Below are 20686 nucleotides of genomic sequence, written 5' to 3'. Positions count from 1 at the left end.
AACAAGGAAAATACATAAGCTTTCAAGCTTTGCACTGGTTTTGTCATGTGTGAATGCTGTTAATGTGGGCCATTGGGAAAAGAATTCTTAAATATGCATTCCATACCTATAGACTTTATTTTAGCATAGATGGATTCAAGAATAGTATGATTTAAGCAAAACACCCTTTCTCTCTATGAATTGCCCCCTGAACCATAACTGATTGCTGGAAGCCAGTCTGGGGTGGGAGGTTATCTCCAGTGGCATATCAATGCTTTGTGTGTCAGAAAGTCCTGGGTTCAATACCTGGCATCTCCAATGTAAAGGAAAGCAGGCCTTGGAGAGCTACTTCCAGCTGGAGCAGGCAGTTACAATTTAATTCCAAACCAACTGAATGCTTCCCCTTATTTTGTTTCTTTACCAACAGATGGGGGCTTACAGTTTTTACTAAAGTTTATTAGCAAATCTACTTAAAGTAGGATAGGGTACAGGCAGCCTGGGAAAACAGCTATAGCAGTGAGTTCCCACACTTTTTTGACTGGTGGCTGCCTTGCCCTACTGAGCCTTTGGACACAGGACTACAATCCTATATATTGTATAGGGTGGTGGGTTTTTTGTGAGGATTCCACAGCTGCCCTGGCTGGTTTCTGCAGCTTCCCAGGGAGCCACAGCTCACATTTTGGGAACCCTTGTGCTATGGGGTTAAAAATCTCCAAATCCTATTACAGAATTAATTTGATTTTTAAACATAACCTAAGATTTGTATACATTTGTAAGATTTGCCTTCTATTTTTTGAAAATCCAAACTGAAAGTGGCAGTGAAAGGCAACATAATAGGCCCTCTTGCAGATCTGTATTTCCCAGTCCCTAATTTCCCAAGATCTGACGCCATTTCAGAACCATGCAGGGGCTGGGGTTTTATCTACCCTCTCAGTGCCTTCCTATTGGCTAGACTTCATTCATTCCCTTCCTAGCTGGCTGAGTAGCCATTCCTCAGCCTCACTAGTCCGGTAACTTCCACAGCCAGTGGGGCTGTTCTTATGTTCTTATGCTGCCTTTTAACTTTCCTCTTTTAGTCCCAAAGGCAGGGAGGGAATGGAGGTGGAGATGGGGGGGTGGTGGCAACAAAGCCAGCGACTGGCTGCTGCTAAGAAATAAATGTGGAGATCAGGACATGGAGATGAATGAGCAGAAGTGCAGCCACCTCAGGAGGGGTCAAGCGGCATTCGTCACAGGTTTTAGTGGGAAGGCTCCCTTTCCTGGGTCTGGGGTCTTTGAAGAGGAGAGCGTGGAAGACCCCGATCCTTTTCCTCCGGGACCTCCGGCCGCCCCCTTCCCCCTCCAGCGGCTGCCCAGCTCCCTTGGCCGCGTGGCTTCGGGGCTGCTCCAGCACTGAGCGCCCCAACCGGGGTCCACGCGTGTGCGTCTCCGCGGGCGCCTGACCCAGCCCAAAGGCGGGCGGAGGGGCCGCAATGCCCACTCCCCCAGGGCGGCCCCCAGAAGCATCCGCCTGGCGCGGGCTGCAGCTCCGGCTTCGTCTGCAGCCCGAATTAAGTCGCCCCAGTGGAAGTCACTGGAGCACAGGCAAGGAAAGGGCCGCCCCGTCCCGCGCAGCAGGTTTACTGGGGAAGCGGGTGCGGTGGCGGAGCTCGAGGGGGCGCGCTGCAAAGCACGGGTTTTGCCAGGAGCCTCACCCCTCCCCTTCGGATACATTCGCCTCCGTTTTGCTCCCCCCACCCAGAAAGGCTCCCTGGGAAACTTAGTGCTTTGCACACCCTCCAGCTACGCCACTGAGTAGGTGTCCCAGTCAGGGTGCCTCCGCCTTTAACCATCGCATAGAAGCAAGAACTTGGGCAGGTGTAGCTCAGCGTGGAAGGGTTTAAAAACCTGCACCCGCCCACATTCCCTCTTCTGTGCAATGGTTAAAGGTAAAGGCACGCTGTCCTCACTTGGAGGATCTGGTCATCCTGGTCCCAGTGGTGTTCCACGCGCCTCACTCCAGAGTAAGCGTGTTGAAGAGGAAATTTCCATTTCCCAAGTATTCTGATCATGCTGGATGCGGGGGCTGAGCGAGATGGGACTTTTGGAAACAGGCGTGGCAATCATCTGACATCCTGTGCACTACCACGAGTAACCACGTTGAAATGGGTGGCGGAGAGTTGTGTCTGGCAGCATCCCCCCCTTCTCGAACACTTTCTGTTTTAGGACTAGGAAGAGCCCATAAGAAACCAGAACATCCCCAGAGTCCGCATCTGCTCTAAATTCGACAGTGAGGGAACCTCAGCCAGGAGTAGCAAAGGGTTAGGAAGAGGTTTCTGCTAGCAACGAAGTCTATTCACTTCGATGGAACTGACTTGCAAGCAAATCAAGCATGGGGTGGGGGGGAGCTCAGAAAACCCACGCAGGAACTTTAAAATAAGTTCCACAGAAAATGACACACACTTTTTGCTTTCAAATAAACCAGTTTAGGCTCCGATTAATTCAGGTTGGTCCCAAGGCAGGGTGACCAGACGTTTTTCCAGGACGTGTCCTCTTTTTGGGCCTCGTGTCCTGGAAAAGAACTTAAATGTCCACCTTTTCCCTGTGAACGTCCCCTGCAGGCAGCACGTAGCCTTCTTGTAATTAATAAATTATATGTAATAAATTGTATGCAATATAGTTTTAAATTTAATAATAATATAGTGCTTAAACTAACCAATTGCAATCAATATATGAATGTTTTTAGCTTTTATTTTGTCGTGTCCTACATTTTCTTGGCTGTCCTACATTTTGGGGTGCCTGGGCCTCTTTTGTGGTTATGACATCTGGTCACCCTGTCCCAAAGGGGTGATTTGCTCAGGGGTCGAGTTGTTGAGGAGTTAATGACCATTCATTCCAATGGCAGCAATTTGATGCATTTGAAAGGGAAGAAAAGATGGAACCCAGCCCCTCCCCCACCGGAATTCCCACCTATGAGAAACTGGATCAGGGCAGGATCTGAGCAGAGTTCTCTACATTAATGCAATGAATCGCAAATGTTCTTTCAGTGACTGAAATTTAAAAATAAAAATAAAAAGCCCTGGCGACTAGTATAGAAGCCTGGCCTTCAAAGGGTCTCCTCCAGGTTTAGTAACTCTGCGGCAGTTTTTTTAGGCTGCAATCTGAAACACGCTTTCCTGGGAGTAAGTCCCATTGACTATAATGGGACTTATTCGTGAGTAGACATGCGTAGGATTGGGCTCTAAGCCACTTCTAGACCGGTTTAATTCCTCTATGACGGGCGGATAATTCGGAGTAACCCAGGAGTGGCGCATCGTCTCCCACCAAGTATAGGTACATCTCATCCCGTGTTAATTATTCCGAACTAACAGTCTCCACGGGCAGCCTGAGCCTGAACAACCTTAGCCGCGAATAAGAGCCACGTTCCCTTCGAGGGGGTCGTCCGAGCGCAGAGGCAGAGAACTTGCAGCCTCACCTCTGACATCCCCGGTGCAACTGACTTCAGTGTTTGCGAACCAAGAACATTGTTGTTTCTGTGGGGTTTTTTTAGGGAGGGGGGGGCGTTTGGACCAGTTAGGCTTTCAGATTGCAAGTCAGATGTTACAATCAAATCCACCTCTTGATTGGAGCAAGGAATAAAATTAGTAAAAGCAAAACAAACAAACAAAAACAGAACAAAACAAAGAAGCGGAGGGGGGAATTGTATGACACAAAATCTTATCCTTTGCTAGGACAACCCAGACAATCCATTTGATCTTAGTTTGCTTCTTTTGTCAAGCGTTTGATTGCTTGTTTGCAGGATCATCAGGAGTTCTTTCTTTCTTTCTTTCTTTCTTTCTTTCTTTCTTTCTTTCTTTCTTTCTTTCTTTCTTTCAAGTCTCCCTGAAATATCAGTCCCCCCTTTTGCTGTAACTCGAGGTCGCTTTAGGATTCAATACCGCTTAATTTTGGCCAGGCTCCTGCCCCCACCCCAAATTCGAGAATTAGATCTGTGGGTGGAGAGAAACGAAGGAGCTGGGGGAGGGGGGGAGTCTGTCAGCATCGTCTCATTTCGCTGACTGATTCCCTTTGGCCTCCCCTCTAACAACTTTTTGATTTGAATCGAGGGAGAAGTTGAACAGACCTTCTTTCTTCCCTAATGTGATATAAATCGCAGATGCAGTTTCTCCCCCCCACCCCACCCCGCCCCTCCCACACACACCCCTTTTGGGGGGCTTTGAATGATTAAAGCATCGACATGGAGATCATGGGCACAAAAAGGGGGGAATAAAACCATCGGGAGAAATAAAGCTGGTTAATAAGATTTTTGGAAGGGAGAAAGCTTTGTGTTCCCAAGTAAAAAGGGCGGGGGACACACAGCTGAAGGTGACAGTTCATGCTTAATAGGATCAGGGCTGCCTGCCTCTGGCTGCACGCTTCTGCCGGCTAAAGGTTCCGCAGCCCCAAAGGATGAATAGGGCGCTTTTCAACATGCGACGTTTTTAACCCATCTGTTGTGCTACCTCTGCGACGGAGAGGTACAAAAAATCTTTGTCGCGTCCTCTGCGCAATGCGAACTACCGCCGGCGCTCGCCCATCCCTCGCCCCTTGGCTTTTAATGCGCCCCCTTTCCTGCTGATGGAGGGGAATCTCCCTTTTTGGAGTGGGTCTGGTGGTGGTAGGCACGCCTTGCTCGTTTCCTAGAGAAAAGGGTCCGGCTGGCATCTGTTGGGGGGGGGGGGGGTTCAATAATAAAAAGCTGGCTAAAGGAGACGCATTCTGGCTTTCCTTGGCAAGCGAATCGAGGTGGAATCCACCTGCCCAGGACTTTTGGGGTGCGCGGGTGCGTTGGCCAAAGGAACCGAAAGCCCCGTCGAGATCCACAAGCGGGCGTAAGGGTGGCAGCACTGAAAGCCCGTTTAAATCCCACGAATGGGGGTGGATCCTGTTGAAAGAGGGCAACGGGGCTTGGAAGGTGAGATGATGATACGAGGCTGGGGCTCGGGTTGAGAGACGGAGCTGGCCGGCTCAGCTGACCTCTTTTGCTCCGCTTCACCACCGCCTGGGACTCGGGTTCCGACTCCCAAGCTGAGTGGGGGGCACGCAGGGTTGATCCTGAGCTACTCAGCGGCGCACACGCGGCCAGCCCGGCTGTCTCCAGGCGCTGAACCGGACTTTCCACAAAACGGGTACGAAAAAGTGTTTCAAAGGGCAAACCAAACCCAAGTCCGCGTCTCAGAGCCCAAGCCCATGTCTGCATACTCAGAAGTAAGTCCCACTACAGTCAGTGAAACTTACTCTCAGGAAAGTGCGGATAGGATTGCAGCCTTATTCACCCAAAGGGACACGCGTTGTTTTTTTGCAGAGCACGCTACCAACCTCCAACCTCCAACTTCCAATCTTATGCCTTACGCAGAAGTAAGTCTCATTATAGTCACTGGGGCTTACTCCCTGGAAAGTGTGGCTAGGATTGCAGCCCCCGCCCCCAACAGGCATGGAGGTGCATTGATCCCTGCACTTTGCTCCAGGTGCGCAGCAGAGCCACCCTGGCTGGGGGGGGGGGGTCTGTTTCTCAAATGCCACGGAGGGCATCAGGATGCTGTAGCCGCCCCAGCAGACCACTTGGTAGGCTGGAAACCTGGCCCGGGACGCAGCGTCCAGCCCAGCTTCAGGTGCTCAGGGCGAGCCACCCAGTCACAGCAGCTGAGCCCGGGACAGGCACACCACCCGGTCCACCAACTAGACACCCCCCCCCCCGCGGCGGCCAGCCCATTTCATGCCGCCCTCAATTGCCTTGGCCCTTCTTCCGAGAGCCCCTTGATCAGCTTCGATGAATATTTATTGATTGATTTCCCGAGGCCTGGAGGGCGCCAGGAGTGGGGGGGGGGGGAAGAAAATACATTTAGTGCTTTAGGGGAAATCACCCCCCCCTTTTTTACTTAGGATGTCCTTGGGGACTGCTTTAGAAACAGACATCCCATTAAGCGGGGGGGCGCACAAAACCCGGCTGGGCGCCTTTGGGGAGCTTCCCCCCCCCCCACACACACACTCCGCAGCACTGAAGACAGCCCCTCCTCGGCGGCGGCCCCCATTGTGCCCGGCCGGCCGCTGGGGTCTAATCCAATCATGAGTTGCGCCCCGCACCAATCAGCGCGCCCCGAGCGCCCGATGAATGCGGCTCGAGCGGAGCGCCCCATTGTTGGAGCTGTCACTGCGCGCAGTGCTGGAGCGGCGCGGCCCCTATAAAGCCCCTCGCGCGGGCAGCGGGGCAAGGAGAGCCCTGCAGCCAGCCAGCCAGCCAGCCAGCCCTGCCCGGTGGAAGGCTGCGGTGCAGGGGGCAAGGCCGGGGAGGGGCCGCTTTGGGGGGGAAGAGCAGCTGCTCCAAGCCCAGGGCCCACCTGCGACCCCTGCAAGGTGTTTGTGGCCCCCTCCCACTGCCACCGGCCCTCCTGTGCCATGATGTTCCCCAGCCTGCTGGCGCCTCCCGCGGTGTACCCGAGCCTCCTGCGACCCACTCCGACCCTCACGCTGCCCCAGTCGCTGCAGTCCGCCTTCTCCAGCCACTCCAGCTTCTTGGTGGAAGACCTCATCCGCATCAGCCGGCCCGCCACCGCTTACCTGCCCCCCAGCAGCGCCCCTGCGCCCAGCATGTCTCCTCCGCCTCCTCCTCCCATCTCCGGTGCCAGCACCTCCAGGACTGACACGCTCACCTCCGAGCTGGGCACCGCCACCCCTTCCGGCGCCAGGAGGGGCTGCTCCCCCACGCAGACCTCCAGCTCCTCCAGCAGCGGCGACTCCACCTTCCTGAAGTTTGGGGTCAACGCCATCCTGTCGTCCTCGCCCAGGGCAGGTGAGCACCTTCTCCAGGAGAGGCAGGCTGCGGTCCCATCCACACTTACCTGGGAGTAAGCCCCATCGACTCTAATGGGATTTAATTCTGAGTAGACATGTATAGGATTGGGCTCACAGTCGCTTGGGGTAGCCTTCTTCCCCCACCTTACCTCCTGAAGTCAGAGCCCAAGCCTATGCATGTCTACTCAGAAGTCGTCGATGGGGCTTACTCCCAGGAAAGTGTAGATAGGATTGCAGCCTCAGACTCCTTCTAGACCCCAAATTCTTTCCCAGATCGTCGCAAAAGAGCTCCTGGAACGAGGGGGGGGAGGGTGGGTGGAGGTGAGGCACAGTGATGGGCAGGAGCCTCCTCCAACCACCACCTTTGAAGAAGGAAGCAGGTGGGGCCCTCAGCCTTGCAGCATGACGTCACACGCCAGGTGTGATTATCATCATTATTTTAAAGACACCCATTGGATGCTCTTTGCAGTCGAAATGATTGGTAGATACTCTGCCAGTGGGATTGTGATCTCTGGTCTGCCTTTGTAGTAACAAGGCAGTGGTAGAAAAAATAATTATTTTTGCAAAGGTGATTCTTTTTTTCCTCTCAAGTCAGCCATTTCCAACCACTGTGCCACGAATGCTCCCCAGGTGTGTCGCGAAAATTTGGGAAAGGCTCATTTATTTATTAACGGGGCCATTGGTTGATGTGAGTCCCCCCCCCCCATTGGCAGCACAGTGTGCCTTATCGATTGTCCAACAACTGGGGGTGTGCCTTGACCATTCTGGTGCCTTGCCAGTGTGCCATGAGATGAAAAAGGTTGAAAATCTCTGCCTTAAGTAATGGTTCACTCAAAGCTGGAAGGCATCTCCAGATTCCCCATCCAGCACTTTTGGGATAACCTGTTCCAGTCTGATATGCCTTTTTTTTCTCCCCCCCCCACCTCCAGAATCTTCCCATGCTCTGATGCAGAACGTCCCACCCAAGGCCTTCTCCTTCCCCTACTTTGAAGGATCCTTCCAACCATTCATCAGATCGTCTTATTTCCCAGGTAGGTCTCTGCAGGGTTTATTTGTCTGGTTGATCTCAATCCAAGCCACCCACCTCTCCACACACTCACTGCTACATGCATCAAAAGCTAATTATATCTCTGGTCCACCAGAAAAGGGTGTGGGGGAGAGAATCAGACTCCAGTTCAGAGGTTGGACGGGGTACAACATTCAAGAATCAGTCGCGCCAATTTGATGCCCTATTTAGCACAAGCGGTGACTGCCTGACACTTTCCTTGCCTGGTGTTCCCCCTCCTCTGCTCTACAAATTAGCCGGGATGGTCACGGCCCTTCATTCCTCTTCAGGGCGGCGTTTTTTCCCACAGAGTCGCCGTGCTCTGCCCCTGATCGCCAACAAAAGTTTTCAGCACCATGACCAATTTGGTCAGCTCCCTCCGGGCAGCCACACACAGATCCGGCACTGACTCGGCCCTGCCGCTGATAGACATTTACCAGCCATGGGCTAATTTCCCATTAAGGGTCATTCGCTCTGCCAACATTTTCACAAGACCACATGGAGCGCTCCCTTGTCGGGGACTTCGGTGTGGCCGCAGCCAACCAGCCACCCCACCACCACCGCCAAAATCCTTGGCCTTTAGAAAGTTATCACATCCATTTCAGAGGAAGTCTGAAGCAGGTGGGTCTGGTGGCTTTGCCAAATCTCTACAAGGTGGGTCTGGTGGCATTGCCAAAGCCTCTACAAAGTGGGTCTGGTGCCATTGCCAAATCCTATACAAAGCAAGGAGAGCTGGCATAATCTCATCATGCCTATCCAATGACTGGCAGCTGTCCTGCTACTAGTTCTGCTGGATTGATGTTAATCTATCTGTTCTCCCACCCACCCCAATATAAAACTAGCACTCTTAAAACACAATATGTCTAGTGTCAAGTGATAGGACCACCTGATGCTATATCCTTATTGCAGCTAAGCAGGTGTAGATGGGATCAATTCCTTGAAACTAAGCACCCCTATTAAAGCTCCCTGCAGTTTTCTAAAGAAAGTGGGATCTAAAAAAAAACATCTGTAGACATCATTTTTTCTTACCTGACAGCAAGTTAATCCTTATTTTTCTTCCTGCCTTTACACTGTGCTACCAGCTTGGGTTTCCTGCTTCATCTGTGGTGTGTATCTGCACATACAGATATGAACACAGCATTAGACATGTGATATTCAACTTGATGCTTAGCATCAAACATCTACACTAATTTTCTAGTGACATTCAACTAATCTTAAAAGATCTAAATATGCTAAGAAGAATGCCCCCCCCCCACACACACAGACTAAAGAGTCAATCAGAAATGCCTTAGCAAATTAACTTTATACCTTAATTTTAGAGCTGAGAAAAGTTATAAACTGGAGAAGCGACTTTCAAAAATATCACTGCACCCACAAGCCGTTAATATATTTTGTTCCGAAAGGCAAGGGCTCCTCCATTCAGAATCCTGATAATAGAATCTGCTTCCTTTCTCCAGCTTTTGAATGGTCCAACAAAAACAACTTGAGCCTTATATATAGCTTTTCATGTCCATTTAATGAAAATGATTTGGGGGAGAGAGAAGGCTGTGTCATCAGTATTCTCCCCCAGGAGCTTGGCATGCAGTTGTGTTTAGTTTGAAAGTGTAAATCTCTTTTGTTCCAATAATATATGGCTTTAGCTGCATGTCCTCAGTCTTTTTCTGTTAGTTCATTACTACACAATTACCATTCACGCTTCATTAGAACCTCTGTTTCTCTTTGGGAGTTTTTCTTTCTGCCTTAAAGGCGAAACTCTGCCCTTTTTTCATACCAGCCCCATTGGGAACCAGTCAATGTGCTAATTAGCTGTTACTTTTCATGTCTTCAGGCTGAATTCTGCAAGTTTTGTAAGGAAGAAGGGGGGAAGATTCATATATTTTAAAAAAATGCTGACTGAACTTGCATCTAAAAAGGACTTTTTTGTTCAAATCAGAAAAAGTTCCTTATTTTAATCTGGAACATAAAGGGCCTGGTATGAAGGGGGAATGAAAGCTTCTTAAAAATTAAATACTTGGATGAGAAAAAGCTTTATATTCTATACCTTCATTCTGGCTGTTCCTTTTCAAGCTGCATATCTTTGAATCTGGCAACAAAACAAGCCACTATAGATAAATTCACTGAATATATCTAAATCTAATCTAATTGAAAAGAACATCCACATTAAGTGTAATCTTCAGGTTATTGGCATTGAGCTGCTTGAGCCTGATAAGCATGTAGAAAGAAAAGTAGGAAGGAGTAAGAGAGAAAAAGGAGATGAGAGAATCAGAGCTAGTAATGAAAATCAAAGGGAGATTTGCCAGTGGGTTCAATGGAGTATAAACTCTGGAAAGGGAAAACTCTTGGCTCCAAAGAATGTTTGTTTTGGTTTTTGGTGGATTCAGCCTACAGTGCCTCTTTTTCTATATTTTTCACAGCCTCTTCTGTGGTCCCTATCCCAGGCACATTCTCGTGGCCTCTGGCTGCCCGAGGGAAACCACGCCGAGGAATGCTGCGTCGGGCGGTCTTCTCAGACGTGCAACGCAAAGCTCTGGAGAAAATGTTTCAGAAGCAGAAATACATCAGTAAACCAGACAGAAAGAAGCTGGCAGCCAAGCTGGGCCTGAAAGACTCCCAGGTACTTAGTCCCAGGAAACACAGAATGGGGTGGAAGGTCTGAGTTGATATTTGTCCTGTACTTCCAGGAGGCAACAGAGGCAGCTGAGATGCCAGGCCACGCAAATATATGTTTCCTAATTTAAAACCTTAACCACAACCCAGAACCTGAATATTTAAAGCCATTCGATCCTATTGAAATAAATGGAACTGGCAGCCCACTTCTAATAGCATTTATTTGAAAAGAAGTCCCAATGATTTAAGTGGAACATCTTTCCAAGTTGTTCCACTTTTCTTCAGGATACCTGTTAGGATATAAGACCTATCAAATGCACTTACTTCCAATTAAAATGTTGAAGATAGAGCTGTAGGTGTACCAGAATAGTAGCCTTATGCCCAATCCTTGCTCAATTAGTCAAAAGTGTAATACTAATAAAGCCTATGTGTATTTATCACAAAGAGTGTCTGCTTTTAGGTCCAATGAAGACAGTTTCATAACACTAGAGGTTTCATAAACACCAAGTGACATAGTTACCCAGGCTTCGTGCACTGGAGAAGACACTGTTCCAGAACCACCATTCAGAGCGTGACACCATAGTCTTCCAAGACTGAAGGATGCCAACAACCAACTGGAGCATGCTTCTTTTGGCAAGCTCTTCATGCATAGATGCTCCCCATGAAAAATCTTCTGCTCTCATCCCACAATTGCAAATCCCCATAGTATGTGGTGAAATCTGGTGACTTCACATGGTAAGTCACACAGAAAAATGTCCATTTACAGCGCAATCCTTACTTGCGCTGGAACAGGGAGGCCAGCAGGCCTGTCCTGTATCCAGCACAAGTTTCGGGCTGCAAGTTGCTCAGCCTGGGGCAAGAGGAAATGCTTCCCCTTATCCCAGGGAGAGCTGCTGCAGCCTCAATAGGTCTACTAAGATCTGCACCACTTCAAGAGGTGGTGCAGATCTGAGCAACCTGGAGCCACACCAAGCTGCCCAAGAACAGGGTCAGGATCCAGCACAAGTACCAGGTCCTGACCCTACCCCCGCTCTCCTGCCACACACCCACAGATATACCCACTGCCTGCCCTCCCCACACCCCATGCCAGCTGAGCTCGGCTGGTGCAGACGTACCCGGTTTCGGTGCAGCAGAGGCTGGATACAGCCTCCATGGGCTGGTGCACATCCTTGCACTGGCCCAGCTGACTCTAGAGGAGGCGCAAACATGCTTTATGGTACATTTGAGACCCTCCCAGCAGTGCTTAGGACTCAGGATTGCGCTCTTAATGGAATTCAAAGTTTCTGACTAATGCAAAGTTAGTCAATTATATCAAATGGCCTTAAGCATCAGAGAAACTTGGGTTTATTTCCACATAAGGGTTTTGTTATAGATGACTGCCTAAAGGGGAAGTGCATGTGTACAGTAGCCATTTTTACAATCATTCCCAAGGAGGTCCCCCTTCCCATCATCATCATTCCAATTGGACATATATTAGTATAGGTATTGGGGGACTGATTGGAATCCATCCAGAGACAAGTAGGAGCAATCAAGTCCCAATAATTTCAGTAAGCAGGACTAACTGTCTTCAGATTAATGTATTAGAATGTTTAGGATGGATATGTTATTCCATTAAAGCTAAAGAAAATAATATGCCAAGTTAATTCACTGAGATGTCCCACTCCATCAATGAAACTTATTTCCAAGCAAGTATGATTAGAACCTATTTTGAGCATTGGGGTCATGTAGTGGTTAAGAATGCAAGCTGTGAGCCAGGAAATCCTTGATTCAAACCTCACACCAGCCATTTGTCAGTTCGAGGGAAATCACTCTCAGACTCAGTCTACCTTACAGGGTTGTTGTAAGGATGATCAAGATATCTGTGGTGGACAATACACATGCAAAAAAATACCGTATGTTATTATTATAGCCTAAAATGCATTTAATGTAAGGACATTATACAGGTTGGGTATCATTATTTGCGAGGGTTCCGTTTCCAGAACTCATTGCACTGGATGGCAAAAATTTCATTAAAGCAAATCCTTTTAAAAAACAAAGTGCTAGGTCATTTAAAAACAGCCTTGCTGACCTTTGTGATGTAAAACAGAGTCATTAGGCAGACAATCTATCAATCAGTTTCTCTTCAGGCACTTAGAAAGGCTTCACTCTGAGCCAGCAACCCCTCCCTTCCCCAGAAAAGTGATTATTTTTCTTTCACCTGCTTAGGGGAAGGGAGTGTTCTAAGTGACTGGAGAGAGAATGATTGATGGATTGTCAACCGGCTGCCCTCTCTGGCATTAGCAAGGCTATTGTTAAACGACTATTTTCCTTAAATTTAAAGGGTCCTTCTCATCACGTTGAGATAGAAAAATCTGTGGATTTTTCCATGGGTGAAAAATCTGTGGATAATTAGGTTATACCACATAACCTAACCTATAATTAGGTTATATACCAGCGGTTATATAATCGCTGGCACGACTGTCTCTCTACAACAGTAAGAAAGCAGTTTTTTTAAAAAACTGTGATTTTAAAGGGTTGCATTTTTCCCCTTCTCCAGGGATCAGCGCATACTTTCTCATTTGCAGTGGCCGTTCATGTTGAGTCAAATCCGTGTATAACAAGATTGGATCTGTACTTGGTTGTCAACGACTTGACACTAGGGCAAAGGGAAAATGGCAAAAAGAGATAAAGCAACAACAGTGCAGGCCTTTGGAAAGCACTGGAAAAGAGGCTTATTTTTCATTTATTATTGTATATATTTCTTGAGTCACTCCAAATGTGAAGTGACTCTTCTAATCTACTTGTGGGAGGGAGATTTAATTCTCAAATGGTTCTGTCTAAAATGAATATGTATATATGATAGACCTGAAGCTTAGTGACCTTTGGTGTCCTTTTGAAAACTCTAGGTGAAGATCTGGTTCCAAAACAGAAGGATGAAATGGAGAAACTCCAAAGAAAGAGAGCTCCTTTCCTCTGGTGGCTGCCGGGAACAGACCTTACCCACCAAGTTCAACCCTCACCCGGACCTCAGTGATGTAGGCAAGAAAGGTTCAGGGGAGGAAGAGGAGGAAGCACCATCACCCTTGTGCCCAGTCAGCCCCAGACATTCCCTAACTTACCACCAGTCTCCAGATCACCCACATTTAAGGGACCAGCTGGATTCCCAGATGCTCCCTTCTCCAACCCACTCCAGCAGCCCCAGCAAACCATCAGACTTCTCAGACTCAGAGGAAGAGGATGAGGAGGGGGAGGATGATGAAGAGATCACAGTCTCATAGAGACTCTTCTTCTTGCCTTCGCAAATGGGGACATTGCAAAGATGTAAATAAACTAAGGGCTATCTAATTGAAGAGGTGGCGTCCTTCCACAAGTCCGCATGGCTCACATATGCAATGTACTAAGCATCCACTCATCCACAAGACTTCTGTATGTCTTCTTATGCCACATTGATTGGACAGCCTTGCCTTTATAGCTCCTGTTGTTGTTGCTGACCAATAAGCTAACCTTGCACTTTTCCACTGGAAGCTATAGAGACTAAAGAGTCATTAAAAATATTTTACCCACAGTTAGAAGCCCTCCTTGATTTACAATAGCAGGGGTGCTCGATAGGTGAATCGCGATCTACCGGTAGATCGCAAGGCAAAATGAGTAGATCGCGGAGTGCCGACCCCCCCCCCTTCAGGTGCCTCTGGGAGGAAACGCTGGGAGTAAGGCCCATTGTACTCAATGGGGCTTACTCCCAGGTAAGTGTGGCTAGGATTGCAGCCTCACAGCCTAATCCTAGGCATGTCTACTCAGGAGTAAGTCCTGTTATACTCAGTGGGGCTCAAGGTACACCAACATACATTGTACACATAAATGTTATATGTTATGATGGCGCGAACATTGTAAAAAAAACTCTGGTAGATCTCCGGGCCTTGCTGGGTTTCAAAGTAGCTCTCAAGCCAAAAAAGTGTGAGCACCCCTGTACAATAGCTAAACTGATTCAACTGGTAATTCATCTTACCAGAGAGTTCAAGTAAATGACAGGATGTGTTCATTTCTTCAAAAGACTTCAGAGGGGGACCTTTTTCCCATAGGGCCTATTCCAATATGCTGCTGCTATACCTGCAAAATTCATGTGCCTGTTTATAACCTGCCACTCATATTAAGCCTTAACATGCAGCCAGTGATGCACCAATATAGGCTAATGGGGAAATGGCATATTGTTGGCAGTGTGGGTGTGTGTCTTGGGACAAGGCTCCAAATCCTTCACATGCCACTCATAGAAACAATAGGCCCTCGCTAGCTTGAATGTGCTTTCATTAATTTATGAAACTCACTTGCGTTTCAGCTAATCCCAGATTTGTCTCAGCTTTTTGGCCATCTTCCAGTTTTGTCTGCTTTGCTAAAGGTGTAAATGTGGACACAGGGAAACTGGGCCTGCCTCTTTGATTTTTGACTGAACTTGCTGTCTTTGCACAGCTTATTTGAACTGTACACTATTTTGTACACATGTGCTGTATGGATATTTTATACCAAGGCTATTAGGAGTATACATATGGAGTGAGAAGATTTTGCTATATTTGAGAGGGGTTTGGGGGCTTTCTTTTTCTTTTGTAATTGTATTTTTAAAACTCAAAGAGAAACTTAGCTTTTAACTGTGTAACTTATAAGACCATTGTCTATTTTGTATGTTTGCTGTGTACAGATTTTAAATATGTGTGTATAATAAATGAAGCAAATGCCAAATTAAACAAAAACAGTGTGTGAGGCTGATAATTTTTATAGGTCTGGAATGATTCTTCATGCTTTCAACATCATAGCCCAGTTATTAATAGGACGATTTATGTAAGCAGATGTGAGTCGTAATTCTAGGTACATTTATGTGGAAGTAAATTTCACTGAAATCAGTTGCATTTAAAAACTGCTGGCTAATTGCATTATAGACAGTCAAAGCACTTGTATATGTAAACAGCTCCAGTCTCTTTAACGTGCTTTTGCAAATCACTGGGTTAGTGCTGGTCATGATGGTAGCCAGTTTTATTTGTTCATTACGGAATCATGACAGTGATACTTTGGCCATGACAGAAGTAAGGATGACCAATAAATATGTGCAATTCCTTGTCCTCAAAGGAAAGTGTGCCTGCAAGTTGTAGTTGCTCATAGTAACTCCTCAGGACCTGGTTACCACTAATAGACCCCCAACTACCTTCCTCAATGGAGGTAAGACTGAAAGAACTGTTCCCTGGTGCCCGTGTCCAGGGTATTCTTCTGTCCTTTCTCCTGGGAAGCATCTGCTAGTAAGAGAGCCTCTCTCAGAACGGGGCGGGACACGGGTTGACAATAGTCATATCAAAATGTGGAACATTAAAACTAGGGGTGTACATTGTGTGCCAATGCAAATCACCGCACTTCACAGAGAGCCCTAAAACAAGGCAGGTCCCTCTGAAGACATCCAAGGCAGCTTTGGATAGCTGGCTGTTCCATATGGCTTTTCTTCCCCCACCTCAATTTTTTGTCTAGCTGCCTTTCTTTTCTATGTTTAAGGGGGCTTCCAAGCAGGTGCAGGGAGTGGGGAGGTCAGACAAGGGACAATGCAGCTCTGAGTTAGCTGAATAAAGTTGATAGTTGTGAGTTGGTGCATCCTTTCCTCTTCCTCAGGGTGTCACTACACGGGACACCGCTCTCTGCTGCAGCATGCTGGGGGAGAAAGCCCCTTACTGTGTTCCTCATGCAATTTCCTCAAAGCCAGAAGTGTGGCACTTCCAGTTTTATTTAAAGGGACCATGTGAATGAAGGAGCTCCTTCATTTGCACCGTCCTTGTAAATAAAACTGGAAGTCCTACCCTTTGTAAACACCATGAGAAGGGCACAGTAAGGAGGTGGTTGATCCATTTCATGCTTGGTGGCAGACTTGGGAATGAAGGACACACCTTCCGCCACCATCTGCCCGGATTCAAGCTCCATCAGTCCACCTCATGGCTGTGCCGCAGCACCTCTTCCAATGTGTGGTTCTTGAGTTATTAAAATAATAGGGAAACACATGGTTCTTGAGTTATCTATGCCCTGGGTAAGTTATCTCTTGGAACGAAAGTTTCCAGAAGCTTTTAACATATTGCTTTAGTCAGTAAAGTCCTTCCTGTTACATTATTCCTAAATGTTCAATTGCTCGGCGTCCAAATTACCTTGCCCCAAATCATTTATATTTTTCAGTCTTCTCCTGAGTTCTGAGGACAAATTTATTTTCCCAATTGTTCTGACAATCAGTGTCCCTCGTAAGTTGTGTGGCTGTGCATCTATGCAACTCCAAGGCAAGCTCTTTGCAACATGGAGCTCAGCAACTAGCACACTGGCATGGCATTCCTCTTAGAGGAATCCTGAACCGTTCTTCATCTTAGCCCTGCATTAGTTTTGCTTTGATTCAGCAACCTGGGCATAAAACAAAATTAATATAAGCGGAAACCTCTAATACTGTTTTTATGTATGTTTCCTAAACCTCTGTACCGATCCTTTGAAAATTTAGCTGAGATCTTATGTAGGTTACCCATGAGGTTCATACAAATTGACTACAAAAACATGTGGCAGGACCAGCAAAAACCTTTAAAAAAGATCAAACTTGAATTGCCCCTATAATGAAAACCCTCCAGCTTAAGACTTAAATGGGTAAAATTGAATGGCTTTGTCCCCTCATAGAGGGTTTCCATTATTGAAAATTTCATTTACTTAGGAAAATTTTAAAAGTTGCCTCACAGATTTCTTGTGGAGATAAAAAGGGGGGGTGAGCCATGTATACCACCCCAAGCTTCTTACAGGAAGGACAGTAAGTGAAGAAATAAATAAAAAGAACATCATGTACAGTTTGTCCACCAGCAGACTGGTGAAGCCAGTTCAGAATGGGAACCAGGAAGGACCTCCTGCTTCCATTTCAGCACTATTAAAACCAGTTGTGTAGCAGAAAATAACCTCTTCCTGGGCTACAGCAGATGAAGATGCACATATTCCACTTGGCAGGTCCAGTGAGCAGAAATGGTTTTGGCAAGACATGCTATCACTTTAGGACTGGGGGGTTCCAGGAAAAGTGTATCATGTTGGAATGATAATTCATTTGGGGCAGTGGTTCCAAACTGTGAACCATGGCTACCTGGGGAGTTGCATAAACCAGCCAGGGAGCCATGGAATCCCTTGCGAAAAACTCTTCACCCTACAATGTATAGGACTGTAATCCTAATGGGGAGTCTTGACCAATGGCCCAGTAGGTCAAAGGAGTCACTAGTCAAAAAAATTTGGGAACCACTGACTTAGGAGGAAATATTGTATATACATTCTATACAATGTATTTTTATATGAAAGGAAATTTGTTTCCTTATGAGACAGGCTTGCCACTATTTTGCTTGTTTACAGTTTCATATTTATTTATCAGTATTTCAGCCCCTGCCTTTCAGTCCCAAAGCACCTTACAGAAATTCGTTAAAACTAACAAGAACATTGAACAAAAATAAAACCTAAGAACGACAATCTAAAATGAGAACAAGCATGGCAGGGCACATAATATTCATACAAGAGGAGCAAAAACATCACTTCAAAAGTGGCAGAATAAAAAGGTATTGATAAGGTGCTTAGGTAACCATCTGCGACAAGGTCAAAAGAAGCTCGCAGGGCAAGGAATTCCTGAAGTTGGGTGCCACACACAGCTGAGAGGGTCATCATGTGTCCCTGCTAGGTGGGCCTCTGGAGGAGAAGAAATACAGAGCATGGCCACCAAAGATGACTGGTGTAAGCGAGTGGTTGCCATATCTCAAAAAGGATATAGTGGAAATGGAAAGGGGGCAGAAGAGAGCGAAACAATATGATTACTGGGCTGGTGCACCTCCCTTATGAGGAAAGGCTACAGCGTTTGGAGCTCTTCAGTCTAGAAAAAAGGTGCCGGGGGGGGGAATGATGAGATGATTGAGATGTACAAAATTATGCAGGGGATGGATAGAGTGGATAGAGGGATGTTCTTATGTTCTTTTCCTTCTCACACAACATCAGAACCAGGGAACATCCACTAAAATTGAGTGTTGAGAGAGTTAGGACAGACAAAAGAAAATATTTCTTTACCTAGTGTGTAATTAGTCTGTGGAACACCTTGCCACAGGATGTGGTGATAACATCTCAACCAAAATGCCTTTAAGAGGGGATTGAACCAATTGTAGGAAAAGTCCATCACAGGTTATGAGTCATGATAGATATGTGCAAGCTCCTGATTTTAGAAGGAGGTTACTTTAGAATGCCAGATGCAGGGGAGGGCACTGGGACACAGTTTGAGTCTGTTGTCTTGTGTGCTCCCTGGGGCATTTGGTGGGCCACTGTGAGATACAGGAAGTTGGCCTAGATGGGTATTTGGCCTGTTCCAGTAGGGGTCTCCTTATGTTCTTATGGCAGATTTGCATGGGGAGAGATGGTCTTTTAAATAACCTGGTCCTAACCCTTTTGGGACTTTAAAATTGGTGACCTTGAATTGTGCCAGAACACAAACTAGGAGTTGCATCCTCCCAAGCAGAGGCCCCAACAAAGGCCCCAGTGCCTGCATCAGTACCAGTTGATGTTTTGAAATGCTTTTCAGAGCAGCCTCACAAAGAGTGGGTTGCATTAAATGATACAATCCTGTGCAGGGACACCAAATGAATACAGAAGCCAGTAAGCACCAAAGTGCTTGTAGTTGCTTACCCAAATCACAGTACAGCTCATTTTTGAGAACAACAAAATGCAATGCTCAATTTCTAACTGAAAACAGAAGATTGTGTACAAGGTAACTTTTCTTTGGAGCACAGCTGAAGCAAATTTTAGTTTTAAAATAGAATAAATGAAATAAAGCTCTCAGAATGAAAAATCAGGAAAATATATTTGCCATAATTGCCTTATGAAGTTGTTCAATCCAGATTGTTTCTCTTTTTTAAAGTATTCGACTGCATATATAGATTTGGGTCACCTATATACAAGCAAACTTCAGGTTCAATTGACTTGACTTTGCTGCCATCTGGTGGCCGATCTGAAATAGTTGATCTTTACAACTTGAATTTTTCCAACACTCTCACAGTTCTTATGCATTGAAGATTTTGGGGGGACTATCCTGCCAATCCTGAGTACTTTGATTTCACTGCAGTCCTATACACACTTACCTAAGAGTAAGTCCCTTTGAATTCAATGGGATGTCTGACAGTAGATATGCACAGGGTTGTCTGCAAGGGAATAGGGTACAAACAGGTCCAGACTAGAGATGTGAAGGCCTGGGGAAAAAACTGGGGGGAAAAGTTTTTTCTGTTTTTTTCCTGAAGCCTTTTTTGTGTTGTTTTTTTCTGGAAAAAATTGAAAAAAGAAACAAAAAGAAAAAAATTGATTATGGAATTTTAATTTTAACATGATGAATAAAATATTTTAAGACAAGGTGTTCAAATATCTTCCAAATCATTTCTGAAAAATATGTATGATATCAGATTATTCTAATTTCTGTGCACTGAGGACAAGCAAGTTCTAGGTTACAAACTGAACTCTTCAATGCAAGAACAAGATGCATTTCTTCCTTTAGGAAGTGCTGCCATTGTCACAAGAAAAGAAAAAAGTTCCAGTTTTGTTTTTGCATGTGGGTGGGTATGTTTGGTTCTGTTCTATCCTCTTCACTTGGCCTCAAAGCATTGGAAGAAAATACAGAGCAACAAAAAGGACATGAAAGTATATATTTAATTTAAAAACTTAAGAGTTTACATTTATCTGATTCTAGAAAACTGAATCATTTAGCTACATTAGTTTATCTTTATCACCTTTGTGTAAATAATTTAATTCCTATTCATCTGGTTCTTTACTTCCCCACCCACAACCAAAGATTAGTGTCTTCTTGCAAACTAGTCATTAAATTATTTTTCTTTCCTACTCCCCTCAGGAAAATGGTGAGACCAACATCTAGCATATGGAGGCATTTTCACATTACAAGTTCTTCTGAGAAGAAAAATGTGATTTGCAAATATTGTCAGATGAAATACGCATTTCCAAATGCTACCAGGATGACAAAACACATTCTTGTATGTAACAAGTGTCCTGTAGATATTAAAAAATCCTTTATGGATCTAAGTGAAGAGGACCACAAGGATGAAAATGCATATAGTTTTTCTCAACATTCTCGTTCAAGAAGTCCTCTTTCTACTCCATATGTAACATCAGCAGCAACACAAAGTGTTGTCCCTTCAGCAGCATCTTCAAGTAAACAAATACTGAAGACAGCTGCATCCAAAAATTATTCAAAAACTT

General features: G+C 46.1%; 1 protein-coding gene across 1 annotated transcript; it reads left to right on the top strand.

Moving 5' to 3' along the window:
- Positions 1-6393: 6393 nt before the first annotated feature.
- On the top strand, positions 6394-13698 carry DBX1 (developing brain homeobox 1). The gene is made up of 5 exons (XM_066611455.1): positions 6394-6787; positions 7719-7820; positions 10045-10047; positions 10249-10448; positions 13327-13698. Exons 1-5 carry the CDS (start codon positions 6394-6396, stop codon positions 13696-13698), a joined length of 1071 nt encoding a protein of 356 aa, XP_066467552.1.
- The last annotated feature ends 6988 nt before the right edge of the window (positions 13699-20686 follow it).

Source organism: Tiliqua scincoides, chromosome 1 (assembly GCF_035046505.1).
Source record: "Tiliqua scincoides isolate rTilSci1 chromosome 1, rTilSci1.hap2, whole genome shotgun sequence".
NCBI lineage: Eukaryota > Metazoa > Chordata > Lepidosauria > Squamata > Scincidae > Tiliqua > Tiliqua scincoides.
This window is presented reverse-complemented; position numbering and strand designations above follow the sequence as displayed.

What these genes read in the sequence shown, in the direction of transcription:
- DBX1 (XM_066611455.1), top strand. Translation starts at nt 6,394, where the DNA reads ATGATGTTCCCCAGCCTGCTGGCGCCTCCCGCGGTGTACCCGAGCCTC. An exon ending in GTCGTCCTCGCCCAGGGCAG is followed by an intron (nt 6,788 to 7,718) that starts GTGAGCACCTTC and finishes CCCCACCTCCAG; the next exon opens with AATCTTCCCATGCTCTGATG. An exon ending in TGGGCCTGAAAGACTCCCAG is followed by an intron (nt 10,449 to 13,326) that starts GTACTTAGTCCC and finishes TGAAAACTCTAG; the next exon opens with GTGAAGATCTGGTTCCAAAA.